At 39.9% G+C, this 14,739-nt stretch overlaps 1 protein-coding gene across 1 annotated transcript in view; it reads right to left on the bottom strand.

Moving 5' to 3' along the window:
- Positions 1-14,739, bottom strand: part of HERC3 (HECT and RLD domain containing E3 ubiquitin protein ligase 3) — a 108,382-nt gene that overhangs the window by 36,035 nt on the left and 57,608 nt on the right. The window contains exons 15-20 of the mRNA XM_012647211.1: positions 9,299-9,322; positions 9,117-9,206; positions 7,674-7,844; positions 4,445-4,588; positions 3,364-3,530; positions 171-237 (exon numbers count right to left, since the gene is read on the bottom strand). Coding sequence (XP_012502665.1) covers positions 171-237; positions 3,364-3,530; positions 4,445-4,588; positions 7,674-7,844; positions 9,117-9,206; positions 9,299-9,322 — 663 coding nt within the window. The remainder of the gene's footprint in view (positions 1-170; positions 238-3,363; positions 3,531-4,444; positions 4,589-7,673; positions 7,845-9,116; positions 9,207-9,298; positions 9,323-14,739) is intronic.

Genomic DNA, 14,739 nt, shown 5'->3' with positions numbered 1-14,739 from the left:
ACACATTTACTGAACTCCTATGACACTCAAGACACTATGACTAAAAGGATCTGATTCAGAGAAGTCCCTGACGTGGTTCTTTGATTTGGAGAAGAGCTAATGTTAATTATGACTTGGAAGTAAGACGAAAGAGACAGTCACAATCGCGAGTAAACTGCGGAAATTCTTACCGTGAAGTTGAGGCAGAAAGTGTCCTCAACATCTTCCCCAGGGTAATCTAAAAGCTCTTGAAGACTCCTAATCATAGAATGACAGAAGAGGAAAAGAGGCAAATCAGTCACTGCAATAGTGTTTTTACTTCAGTTACATGTACAGATTGTTTGCAAGGAAAAACTCTAAGATTCTAGAATGAACATAAATTCAGACTGACAGAAAACCATGTACCTAAACCTTGAAGACGAGAATCATGGCAACAGACTTGTATGACATCCATGAATTGTTCTTTTTTCCTATTGACAAATCTTACTGGATTTATGAAGAAATTCAGATGGGTTTTAAATCTGACATACTGTATCCTCTTAACCCTCATATTGTTTAGAAGTATGCGTGAGAAGATGGAATGCAGTGGCCCTACAGACTGGCTTCACCGGCTTATGCATTGTAAAATAATCCTTCCATCATTTAAAAAAAAAAAAAAAGCCACAAAGTCACCTCATCCATTTAGGAATCTTAATGGCTTGTTAGTGCAGAAGGCTCTGTATGGTAAAGACACTGTATTATCTGTCACACTAAAGAACTCTGAAAAAAACATACTCTTAAAAGAACATGTTTATGTCAACACAAATCATATCCTAGCTCTCAAGAGGATAAATTCTTATAACTAGACCTCACTCACATTTTCTTTACTGAGCTCCGGTCTTGCAGTTCCATCAAGAGTTGCCCAGGAAGAAAATTCCCAGTGTGGAATTTAAACCTGCTACCAGTTGATCAGACAAAATCATTACGTGAAATACATAATTCTCAGCCAAGCTAGCAAAGCAAATGGCACACACTTCTGTGGCTCTCTAGCCTTCTCTTTCCATTACCAAAAAATTAACACTGCCTAACTCTCCCTCTGCCATTTCTTCATATTCCTCCCACGTTTTCTCTTCCTCTCTCTGTACCCCCAGCCCTCACATCCTTTCTGGTTTCTCAGTGTTGGTGTCCTGTATCAGAGGTGTGATGGTCTCATTTCCAGAGAGTGCCTTGGAGACCACCCCTCTTCTAACTCCACCCTAAAATCGGTATCCCTTCTCCATAAAAAGATGTTCCCTCCTATTAAAGCTCTTTTTATATACTTGATCCACTCCCAGGAATTGCTTTTCACTTTCAAGACAAGTGAAAACTTACATCTACACAAAAATTTGTGCACAAAATGTTCACAGCAGCATTATTCGTAACAGCCAAAAAAGTGGAAGCAACCCAAATGTCCATCAACTGATAAGCAAAATGTGGCAAATTCATATAATGGAATATATCATTTGGAAATTAAAAAAATAAAATATAGTTGGCACTCCATATACACATGTTCCACATCCACAGATTTAACCAAAAACCTATTGAAAATATTGTTATTTGCGAAGAGATTGATCAATGGGTACAAATACAGAGGCTGATAGAAGAAATGAGACCTAGTGTTTGACAGATCAGTAGAGTCACTACAGTTTGCAATAATCTATTGTATGTTTCAAAATAGCTAGAAGAGAATAACTCTAACATTTCTAACATAAAGACAAATATTTAAGGTAATGAATATCCCAATTATACTGATCTGACCTTTACAAATTACATGAATGTATTAAATTATCACATGTGCTCCAGAAATACATACATCTACTATGTATCAATACATTTTAAAATTTTTTTAAAAAGAAAGAAAACATAATATTTGCAGGATGCAAAACGCATGGATATGGAGGGCCAGCTTTTCATATCCACAGGTTCTTGCAGGGGCACTGTGGGATGTGAGCATCCAGACGCTTTGATGGATTTTGTGTGTGGGGTGGGGGGGCCTGGAACCAATCCCTTGCGGATACCAAGGGACGGCTGTGCTGACACGTGCTACCACGCGGATGGACCTTGAAAACACGCTGAGTAAAAGAAGCCAAACACAAAGGACCATATGTTGTATGATTCCACTTACATAAAACATCCAGAACAGGCAAATCATAGGGGCAGAAAGTAGATTAGTGGTTGCCTAGGGCTGGGGGACGAAGAGATTGGGGATAACGACAAAGGAGTGCCAGGTTCTTCTTTAGGGGAATGAAAATATTCTAAATTTGACCGTGATGATGGTCATACGATTCTTTTTTTTTTTTTTTTTTTTTTTTGAGACAGAGTCTCACTTTGTTGCCCTGGCTAGAGTGAGTGCCATGGCGTCAGCCTAGCTCACAGCAACCTCAGACTCCTGGGCTCAAGCAATCCTTCTGCCTCAGCCTCCCGAGTAGCTGGGACTACAGGCATGCGCCACCATGCCCGGCTAATTTTTTTCTATGTATTTTTAGCTGTCCAATTAATTTCTTTCTATTTTTGGTAGAGACAGGGTCTCGCTCTTGCTGAGGCTGGTCTCGAGCTCCTGAGCTCAAACAATCCGCCCGCCTCGGCCTCCCAGAGAGCTAGGATTACAGGCGTGAGCCACCACACCCGGCCTGATGGTCATACAATTCTATGAATACGTAGAATCGTATACTTTAAATATGCGGTCCCCGACCCCTGCCCATGGACCAGTACCGGTCTGTGGCCTGTTAGGGACCAGGGCCGCAGAGCTCTGCCACCGTGCCCTGCCCCTCTGTCCATGGAAAAATTGTCTTCCATGAAACTTAGGAACTGGGCGACACCACGTAGCAGGAGATGAGTGGCGGTAGAGCTTCATCTGTATTTACAGCCGCTCCCCATCGCTAGCAACACTGCCTGAGCTCCGTCTCCCCCATGTTTGTGGAAAAATTGTCTTCCAAGAAACTAGTCCCTGGTGTGAAGAAGGTTGGGGACCACTGCTTTAAATGAATGGCTTGTGTGGCATGTGAATTACATACCAATAAACTTTTTAAAAGGTCTCCCTTTTCAATCCTCTCTCCCTGTCATCTCTGGGCCATGACAAGCCTCAATGTCCTTATTTATTTGTTCAGGATAGGAAAGCAGAGATTATTCTGTATTCCTGGGCAGTTATCTTTTTCTTTCTTTCCCTCTGCCCTTACAGCGACATAGGCAATGCTTCAAGCAAGTAGCTGTGTAGCTACTTCTTAAGACAAAACATACACGATGGAGTCTAACCACACAACTCAATAAACTCAGACTTGTACATATGGTATTTTCCATCTTTAATCCCAGTGCCAGAGGCAGCCAGAACAGTTCCCCACACCAACTGCCTGTCTTCCAGTTTTGTACCTTCCTTCAGTGGGTGATAGCTCCTTTAAGTCTTCCAAGCCAGGCGTTACGTTCAGTAACTTCTTGTAGAGAGCCAACGGGAAGTGGAGATCCACCACAGTGGAATTATAGATAGCTAGGCCACAGGTTATGCCAATCAAGTGAAACCAGTTGTGCTCTACAAAACACTTTTCAGGACATATACAAATGTGTTAAAAAGAAATGCAGTGTTTGTACTCCTCAAAACATTCTACCATTAACCTCAAAATATTTTCAATATAAGAGAATAAAGGTCTCATTAATATTTAGTTACCTTCTGAAGCAGAGAAACACCCCTGACAAAAGTTCATTTCCGTCAAAGATGCAATGTAGACAGAGTGAAGCATTTACTGCTCACCCAGTGACACAGGGAACAGCCCACAGTCATCTAGAGCAGGGCTGTCCGCTAGAACTTTCAGCCACGATGGAAACATCCTATTCTGTGCCATCTCTTACGGCAGCCAATGGTTACCTGTGTCTACTGAGCACTGGAAATGTGGCTAGTACAACTGAGCAAATGAATCCTTAATACTATTTAGCTAAATAAAATTTAAATAGCCACATGTCCCTAGCGGCTACCTTTTGGAACAGTGCAGCTCTAGGGAGAAAACTCTTGATAGAAAAAAATCTAAATTATACTCGGATTAAAATCAGAATGCCCTTTAAAACTTAGCTCTCCTACTGGATTTTCAAAAATAAAGTGGGTGTATGTATGTGCGTGTGTATTCATACACATATTGTCACTGTTGTTAAAATAAGACATATTTGATTACTGAATTTTCAATGTCATAAAGCCAATTTCTCTATCACACTGTGTTCCCTTTTACCCTTCTTGGGCGACCCAGACCTTATCTATTAGAAACAGAAATAGGGCTGATGGCTGACGAAATGCACTATGTCTTGGCAATAGGTGTCAATGAAGACTGGATACATTACTTAGACATTTTAGATTATCATCTTTGTTATGCTCCCCTCTGCAAAGTCAGATGTCAGGGGATTGGTCTGACAACAAAAAGAAAATTTAATTCAATCCATGTCTTTAACTGTGACACCACTAACTTACTGTATCTGAAAACCACAAGAGATTTGAATCTTGATAGTAGGTAAACATTCCATAGATGGGATTCAAAAGTTCTTTTAACAGCAAAAGAAAGAACTCCTTTGTAACGCCACCAGCATCCACTGCTTCTTCACCATCAAAGATTACCTTAAAATAATGGAATACAATTAAACTTCACGGAAATCTATAGGAAGTTTTATCTTTTTTTTTTTTTTTTTTTAGCAGATTCTTTTCTAAACTCAGGACAAAGGAAAGCAGACAAAATAGAGAATATACACTGACAGAATGAAAACTAAAGGGTGAACCTGTTGATTTTCGTTGGTAGCATACATTTTTAACATGGTACTTACAGATACATACAATTTTTACTAGGGGCTTCAAGGGATACGAAGGAAGCCAGAAGTTTACCATATGTCCACAAAAAGTCTACGATCTCTTTTTTTTTTATTTCAGGGTATTATGAGGGTACAAACATTATGGTTACACTTTATGTCTTTGCCTTACCCAAGCGAGTGTTAAAGCCATGCCGTTCCCCCCCTACAATGCTTCCCGTGTCCTTTAGTTACGAGTTTACCCTCCATCTCCCTAATCCCTGGGGAGTATTACTGCCACGTGAGCACACTAGTGTTGATCAGTTAGTACCAATTTGATGGCGAGTACAAGTAGAGCCCATTCTTCCGATCTTGTGGTGCCTTACTTTGGATAATGGGCTTAAGTTTAATCCAGGAAAGTATAAGAGGTTCTAGATCACTGTCGTTTCTTATGATTAATATTCCATTGTAAACATATACCAAATTTTAATAATCCACTCATGGACTGACGGGCACTTGGGTTGTTTCCACATTCTTGCAATAGTGAATTGTGCTGCCATAAACACTCGGGTGCAGATGTCTTTATGACAGAATGTTTTGTGCTCTTTTGGGTAGATGCCTAATGGTGCTATTGCTGGATCGAATGGTATTTCTATTTTTAGCTCTTTGAGGTATCTCCAAATTCTTTTCCACAGAGGTTGCACTAATTTGCAGTCCCACCAGCAGTGTAAGAGTGTTCCTGTCTCTCCGCATCCTCGCCAGCATTTGTTGTTTTGGGATTTTTTGATAGAGGTCAATCTCACTGGGGTTAGGTGATATCTCATTGCGGTTTTGATTTGCATTTCTCTAATGATTAGAGATGTTTAGCATTTTTTTATATGTTTGCTGGTCATTATTCTGTCTTCTTTTGAAAAGTTTCTGTTCATTTCCTTTGCCCATTTGTTGATGGGGTTGTTTGATTTTTTCTTGTTGAATTTTTTGAGTTCTAGATAGATTCTGGTTATCAGCCCTTTATCAAATGTGTAGAGAGCAAATATTTTCTCCCATTCTGTGGGCTATTTGCTCTAATGATGGTTTCCTTGGCAGTGCAGAAGCTTTTTAATTTGATTAGATCCCATTTATTTTTGTTGCTGCGGTGATTGCTTTGGGGTTCTTCTTCAAGAATTCCTTGCCTAGGCCAATGTCTGAAAGGGTCTTCCCAACATCTTCTTTTAGAATTCTTAAAGGTTTCATGCCTTTAAGTCTGATATCCATCTTGAATTGATTTTTGTGAGAGGTGAGAGGTGGGGATCCAGTTTCATTCTTCTGCATGTAGCTATCCAGTTTTCCCAGCACCATTTATTGAAAAGAGATTCTTTTCCCCAGTGTATATTTTTGTCAGCTTTGTCAAAGATTAGATTACCATAAGTGGATAGTTTCATCTCTGGATTCTCAGTCCTGTTCCAGAGGTCAATGTCTCTGTTCTTGTGCCAGTACCATGCTGTTTTAGTTACTATAGCCTGGTAGTACAGCTTGAAGTCTGGTAGAAAAGTCTACCATCTCTTTAAGGGCAGTAAGGCAAATATAAAAGCAGCAATCAGAAAATACATTTTATTTTCAAAGCAAAAATATATAACAAGAGGAAAATGTTCTGGCACATAGAGAAAGGCAATCATTAACTTGAGTAAAGAACATTTTTTGGAAGAAATCACTCTCCACAGGGTTCTTGAAGTAACTGACGCAGGTAGAAGGGAGGAGGGAATTCTAATCGGACAGAGACACAGGCTCGGGGTGGGGGGCTGTCAGCAGGCATGCTGGACCCATGGTGGTCGTCAAGAGTAATAACTACAGCAAACCAACAAACAACGCTGAGTTGCCTATATGCCAGCACTTAACTTTGGAACACCCATATGCATAGAGATTGCTATTATTACCTCCATTTTATAGGTAATGGCTCAGGCACAAGACTAAAAACAGCATTTGAGAAAGCATGCTCCTGTGGCTGTGTTCAAAGGAGCCTAGAGCAGAACAAGAGTAAAGGTGGGGGCAGAAAGCAGGACTTTGATTATCTAGATGCCCACAGAAGACTATTCAGACATGCTACCAAGCAAAACCTGCCTCATCTGAATTACTGATTGAAAACAGTCCACAAAAAGCAGCAGCTCTAGTGAGAACAACCAGGCAGACTGGTGAGACAGATGCCACTCATGAGAAATTATGGAAACAGTAACAATAACACGGAGATGATCAGTTCCGTTTCTTGCCTATTATGTTTCTCAAACTGGAGCTTCTAACAGGCTTGGAAATAGAGATATGGAAGTCACCTGAAGGAAAGAGGAAATGACTTCCAACAGATTTCAAATAGTTCACTAAATAATTTGTAGAATACCTTCTGTGTACCAAGCATTGTGCCAGGCCCTGGGAATAAAGTAGTAACACAAACATGGTCTGCGGGAAGAGACAATTTCTTAATAATTTTAGGGTGCTAAAAGTGAGCCAATCGTAACAGGCCAATAGTTTCCCAGATGATTTTTACTACCTTTCCATTTCCTTGTTTTACCTTCTTTCTCTTAAATCTTGCATATCTAAAATCTTCCTAGATGATAGCTATTTAACAGTTGTGATTTTGAAGCTTGAGGCTTTAAGTTTTTGTAGATGTTTGCTTGTTTTTGATAGGGCTGTAGCGGGTACACCAAAGATAGCAGAAGCAGATAAAGAAAGCACTATAATCCCTCAAATAATCCACTGGCATTTTTATCTCATGTTACGTTGAGATGTTCTGGCTCATGATTTGACAGGAGGTGACTAAATTCTTGTAAAATGAACGAAAGAAATAATGAATAGCTGCACTCCACGACTGCAAGAAGATCTTTGCTGCTTTATCAATACTGTTTAACAAAAACCTGCACAGGTATTTAGAGGAATATACTGGAGAAGCTCACTTTGAGAGGCTTTTTCAGATCAATATCAGAATGAATGCTCAGCTCTCTTAGGGCATCTCCGACAAGGTTGTTCCTACGAACGTGAAGGACCAGGAAGGGGCTTCTGGCCAGCAGAGGCTCCAGGGTGAGAAGCATGAAGACATTCTGCAGGTTGGCTCCGTTGACTGCCACCTGGAACAGCACACCCAAGAACACAATTACTCAGGGCACACTTGTGAGTGGGGCAAGCAGGCAACTGAGCCTTTTGGACCTGGGAAGGAGGGTGACTTCATGTCCATTTTGTCCTTTTTTACCCCCTCTTAACTTTCATGGATTTTCTAAGTTATTTATGTTTACACAGCACACAAGTCTATCTAATCTGGACTCAAAGAGATTAACTGAAACAGTTTATGAATCATATGATCCATAGCCAGGTCCAGGAAAGTGATTTAGACTAGCTAAGACTAAAATAACACCATACTGGAAGAAACACGAGAGAGAGGGTAAAAACCACGGCTTTCAAAATGGCAGGAAAAGAAATCTAAATCTAATAACTACTTGTTACAGGGTTTTTATTCTTTAAAAAATGCCCATTTCTCTGGAAAACCTTTAAATTGTCAGTATCATGGATATACCCGTATGAAAACAGACATATAGATAGATACAGACAGAGCTGAAGAGACACAGACTTTGAAAGACAGGGATGGGGAAGGAGGGAAGGAAGGAGAGAGAGACAGAGAAATAGATAAATGAAGTTATACATCCACCAACAGTAGGAATTGGTAGATTTAGATTGCTAATTCACAAATGTCTCCGTGGCTTGTCAAAATCAATTATACTTTATAATAAAAAGTGTATTTTAAATAAATTATTAAATAAATCTCTATAACTTTAAGTTTTTATTCAAAAAAGAATTATAAGCTCCATTTAATTCTCTTTCATAGAGAAAGACTATGGCTCCACGTATCAAATTCAGCCTGCTGCCTGTTTTTGCACAGCTCTTGAGTTTAACAATGGTTTTTACATTTTTAAATGGCTGAAAAAAAATCAAAGGAAGACTATTTCAGCATATGTAAAAATTATGTAAAATTCAAATTTCACTGTACATAGATACAGTTTTATTGTAATACTGCCATGCTCATTCATTTATGTATTATCTATTATGGCTTTTGTGGTATGATGAGGTTGAATAGTTGTAACAGAGACCCATATGGCCCTACAAGTCTAAAATATTTACTAAGTGGCCCTTTACAGAAAATGTTTGCCAACCCCTGATCTATACGAATGTGCATTCACATATGTGTGTTATATTCAATAAAAAATTATTGAGAAAATTTAGAATAGTTCTAAGAGTTATAATGTAATGTCACCCAAATGTTTTCTCCTACTAAGAAAAATTACAACTGAATGTATAGGACGAGGGAAACACAGTAAGAAAAGGAAATAATTCTTAAAATGTGATACCTGCATCTGTAGTTCAGCATCGGTCTGTAACATTTTGGTCTTGGCTTGGGCGTCGAAGATGAAAGGGTAGGAGCAAAGTGTCACAGCATCCTAGGAGAAAACATATTGTCGGCAGCAGTATAGTATTCCACAGAGAATACTGCCAGGAAAATATATACGCAAATTTAAAAAGGATCATTTACCTGTATTATAGATGGTCTAGCCTTCTGTGTGAAGAGAAATAAAAAGTCTCTTACTTTGATTGTAAAACCTGAATTTCAACTCCCCAAAAGGTAAAATATAAATAACAAAGCAGGCAGCTTATCTGACTATGTGTCATGGAACTAATACCATTTGAACAGCTAAATTTTGATGGAATATAACAAGATGTTTTGATAGACACAGACTGAGGGAAAAAGAGCAAAGACAACTTAAAAAAATTTTTAAAGGACCTTTAAAGGCCATGTCACTAACTCTCCATAATTCACAGCATTAACAGAATTCTTTTTATGAGAAATCTAATTCCAAAACAGGAGCTTTACAACCTTGATTTCAGAGGTTAATTTTGTTGGGGAAAGTGGATAATGCAAATTACATTTGACTTCGTTACGTTATGTAACAAACATTAACTTAATATTAACTTTACCATTGCTATTAACTTACTAGAAACAAAAAAATTAATATAGGTCATGTTGATCTGTAGCAACAGAAAACCACTGATTTATTCTCAGAGATCTGAGAGTGCTCTGCAAATTTTTTTAAATAATATCCTAAATAAAATTAACAAACACATAGAGTTACCACATAATTTACACTTGTTTTAATGATTGCATTGGGGTAATGAGAAAGAAAAGCACTCTTGGCATGTAAATGCTGCATTTGCACCAAAGAAAAGGCCAGTGCAGTCCTGGCTTGCTGCGTGATTAACGTTTAATGGCGGCTGAAAGCAGAAAAGAGAGCTGAGTCACCCCAGGCAGACAGGCGGTGGAACTCCAGCACCGCCTGGCAGCAGGCAGTCCTCATCCACGATGCAAGTACGTGTGGTGCCTGCTCATCACATCAAATCAGTGAGGCTAATCTGCATTTTGTTGATGTTATAGTTTTGTTTGTAGTTAACTTGTAAATTTCTTCCGATTTTATAATTAAGTACTATATGAATAAGAGATGTACACGTCCTTTGGTGCCTGTGCATATTTAAATGAAATCATTTAAAGCAAAATCATTAAAGCAATTTTAATTAAAATCCGCCCTGTTAATCCTTTACAACTAAGTTCCTTTAGGAATCTTGGAACATTTCTCTAGACTGAGAAACATTAAACAGAGCGACAATTTCAGTCCAGTGAGACCAGGTATGGAGTCATGCATACATAATCCAGGCCAATTCGACTCACCCTCATGCCTACATATCTAATTATCTTGAATTTAGGAATCAAAAACCCCACACACCTTGAGACAGGACTATGCAAAGTTAAGTTATCTCACAGTCCAGGGACTAGGAGCATCCTGGGGAAGCGGGCTCAAAACTGGTGCCAATATTCAGGATTTTCTCACCTTCTTCTCAGAAGAGATGAGTTTACCTTAAGCACTGTTGCTTATTCTCAAGGGAAAAGAAAGATCTTGAAGGTGCAAAAGCAAGATAAAGTTTTGACTACTTCAAGTGTCAAGGTGACTGTAGGAAGTGGTAATAGACTACAGAAACAGTTGTGGCAGCCCAGAGTCCTAGCCTACTTAGCGTATTTCAGTATGTGCTAGAGTGCGTCCGTGTAATGTAATTACTTCTGACATCAATCAGCAGCTTTGTCTGTATTCTGCAGCTCTCTCTCTCCCTCACCATCCTCTCCCTGCAACCCCCACCACGAGCCCCCCTGTGCTGCTTAAACGCCCACTTTCTGCCGCTCCTGGTCCCTCCCAGTGCCCCTCACCTGACCCTTCCCCACACCCTTTCACAGAGGTGAAAAGAACCCAGTTTGGGAAGCAGGCTGATCTCTCTATTGGAGAAGGGGAGGAGCTAAACCGAGGGCAGGAAGAATCCAAAACTGCCTCAGTTGGGAGCCAGAGCCAAGGCCAGAGTGATACCGCCCAGAGTTGGAGTCTAGACACGAGGCCCAGGAGAGCCACCGAGGCAGGCAGGAAGATACTAAAGCCTTACAGAACCAAGGTGCCAGCTCTAAGGCAGGCAAGGGAGGGAAGGGTATTCAGTCAAAAGAAGCTACAAGTATTTGTGAAGGTCTGTTCACATGTCTACACATTTTTTATAAGTCTGAGTTTTCTTACTTGCAATATAATTTCATTTCACCGGGTTTTTTTTTTTTTTTTTTTTTTTTGAGACAGAGTCTTGCTCTGTTGCCTGGGCTAGGGTGCCGTGGCGTCAGCCTAGCTCACAGCAACCTCAGACTCCTGGGCTCAAGCGATCCTCCTGCCTCAGCCTCCCGAGGAGCTGGGACTACAGGCATGCGCCACCATGCCCGGCTAATTTTTTCAATATATTTTTAGTTGTCCGATTAATTTCTTTCTATTTTTAGTAGAGACGGGGTCTCGCTCTTGCTCAGGCTGGTTTCGAACTCCTGAGCTCAAACGATCCACCCGCCTGGGCCTCCCAGAGTGCTGGGATTACAGGCGTGAGCCACCGCGCCCGGCCCATTTCACTGATTTTTATTTTCTGAATGCTGCGTATTTTAGAAATTGTGATCACGCTGGCATTTCTGTCTTGTGTGAAATAAATCTGAATGGTTTTACGCCATGCCACTATTGCTATCCATGACCTAGAAGGATCCATGATCACTACCTGCTTGTTCTGGGCTATACACGCCCCCAAAATGAATCTCACAAACTTAAAACTATCGAAGTACTGGTGGGACCATATTTCCAGTTTCCCTGACGGAAATGGGGTTGTACTGTGACCTAAGTTCATTTTTTAAAGTAGATGAAATGGAAGCAATGAATAAGGAAATGGTACAGAACTGAAGAATTAAGACTAGCTTTTTTTTTTTTTTTTTTTTTTTAACACCAAAGCAACGTTTCCTAAATAGGGCTGCAAGTGGGGCAGGAGGCTTGCACAGACTGCAGCGCTTGGGAGGAAGTACAGCCTCCCCTGTCCCGGGTCTGTCTCGTCTCACACGCGCAGGATTCTGGTACCTGGAGCCAGAACACTGCCCCCTTGTGCTGAGACTCCCTAAATACACACAGCGAGATGTCGAGCTTTCTCTAGCTTTTATTTTTGAAGGATTTGTGCTTTGTCGCTGACTTGCTTACTTGTGCTGCCCTCTATGGGAGGCTAAGAAGCTGCTTGCTCTCTGTGCTACCTGGTTTTCAAGCACAGACGACGGCAGGTGATTAATTGAAATAAACAAGCTACTACTGCCGCCTCTTGTAGATGAGCAAAAATCACTTTAGGATGTTCCTTCTGCACGCAGCCTTTGTCATTTATTTTTCACCGCTGCCTCTGCACCGAACTAACCACTCCGCAAAGGCAGACACCATATTCCACGCGTGTCTCCACTCCCAGAGACTAGCAGGTAGATGACACACATTAGGTGCTTGAGAAGCGCTTAGTAAAAAATAGCTACTGAGGGCTTATTATATGCTAAGCACTCTGCTACGTAAGGGCCTTTCCATGCTTTCTCCCATGTAAGTCTCACAATACTGTTACAATTCTCATTCACAAATGAGGGTGCTAGGCCTACGGGAATTAAGGAACTTAGCCAAGGCCAGACAGCAGATCACAGCTGGGACTGGAACCAAGACTTTGTCACTACAGCATGTGCTAGAAACAATATGCTATTCAGCCTCAGCTAGCACTAAGCTAAAAAAGTTAACACAAAAAAATCAATTTTTTGTTCATTACTATTTAAAAGTGGTTAAAATAAAAATAACATATATGAAATGGCTTTAGTATTTTAAGTTAAAATCCAACATATAGAGAAACTTAAATGTCATTCTACATCCTAGAAAAAATTCCACAGGAATCCCAACAGATCACACACAAATTTCATCTAATCTTCTGGATTTCTGTAATAACTACCTTAATTACTGAGGAAATGAGCATCTACTATTCAAGATCCGATATTTGCTTATCAAAGGTTAAGAGAAAGGAACTATGAAATATTGTAAAAGTTGCTCACTTAAGTACCTCCATTCAGAGACTGCGGTCATGATAAATCTATGTTTTAACACAAATAACTTTTTTTAGGGTCAAAAAGAATCAGTTTCTTAGATTTATTTTATTCAGCATCAAGCCAAAGAATAAATTAGAAGTAAGAAGAACTGACTTCTACTGTTAGTAGAATTGGTGGGAAAATCGTTTAACTTCTCAGGCCTCTTTTTCTTCACCCAGAAAACAAAGCAGTTGGCCTAAACAGTTCATAAGCCTTACCTCATCTCTTAACATTTTATTATTCAGTGAATAAACTATTCACAGTCGATAAAACAGAGGTTATTTTTTACAATTTCTAAATCTGAAGGTGAAAGCAAGAGTTCACTGCTAGCCCCCATGTTAAATTTCCCATGTCATCCCATTTAGAACACTCTAATTCATTTTTACTGAAAAGCGTTTCATTTTCTCACGGTAATCATAAAATTTTATTTTAAAATGCAACATTATGTCAATTTTTAAAAATTCCTACAGAAAAATCACAACATTGTGTCTAGCATTGATCATCCATTATCTGACAGAGAAAATAATCTTGTTTGTTTAGTTAAATAAGTCTATTTAAATGCCTTGCTTTTGGAGACCACCACTGACCTCCAAAAACCCTACAGGGAAAACGCCTTGTCCTAATGTTGGTGATGAATCTGCTGAACTGGAAAAGACTCACCTCAGATGTATCTGCTGCACGTGGCTTCTGAAATACAATAACCAAATCACCCTCCTGGTTTTTAACCTAATTCACATTTACACATACAGATGGGAGATCCTAAAGAGCCTTACATACATCCCAAGCCAGTCTCCAATCAAACTGAGTAGTCCTACCACACCGGGGCGGCAGGCAGGAATCCGCAGTCCTGCGGATAGCATGTCTAACATACAGTGGCAGCTGGGTCGGGGATGTCTGACACACGATCCTAAATCAGAGGTGCCTACAGGGTCCTGCATGATGACTGAAGTAGGCTAGCTGTCAGAAGACAATAATTACCAAATAATCCTTTCCTCAATGTCAGGGATAGATCAAGCTGCAGTGGGGATCGTGGCACACACAAGCCTCATCTAAAGAGCCACTGCTGAACTCCAGCCAACTGGTGCCATATGGGAAGACAGATCGTGTTGCCAGATTTTCCAAATTTCAAGAAAAGCTAAAAATTCATATTTTTATGTGTCTTGATTTTTTAATATTGTGGTAAAAAACATAACATAAAATTTACCATCTTAATCATTTTTAAGTGTGTAGTTCAGCAGTGTTAAGTATATTCACATTGTTGTACAACAGAGCTCCAGAACTTTTTCATCTTGCAAAACCAAAACTCTGTACTCATTAAGTAACAACTCTCCATTTCCTCCTGCCTCCAGCCCCTAGCAACCACTACTCTACTGTTTTTCTATGAACTGACTTCTTTAGATACCTTGGTTTTTTAAAATGTTGGCAACTGATGACATTTATCACATTCTGGGTGACTACCCATTTATGACTTCTTATAACATTTATCATCA

This window comes from Propithecus coquereli, unplaced genomic scaffold (assembly GCF_000956105.1).
Source record: "Propithecus coquereli isolate 6110/MARCELLA unplaced genomic scaffold, Pcoq_1.0 Scaffold26, whole genome shotgun sequence".
NCBI lineage: Eukaryota > Metazoa > Chordata > Mammalia > Primates > Indriidae > Propithecus > Propithecus coquereli.
The sequence above is the reverse complement of the archived record's forward strand: the minus strand, read 5'-3'. Positions and strand labels throughout refer to the sequence as shown.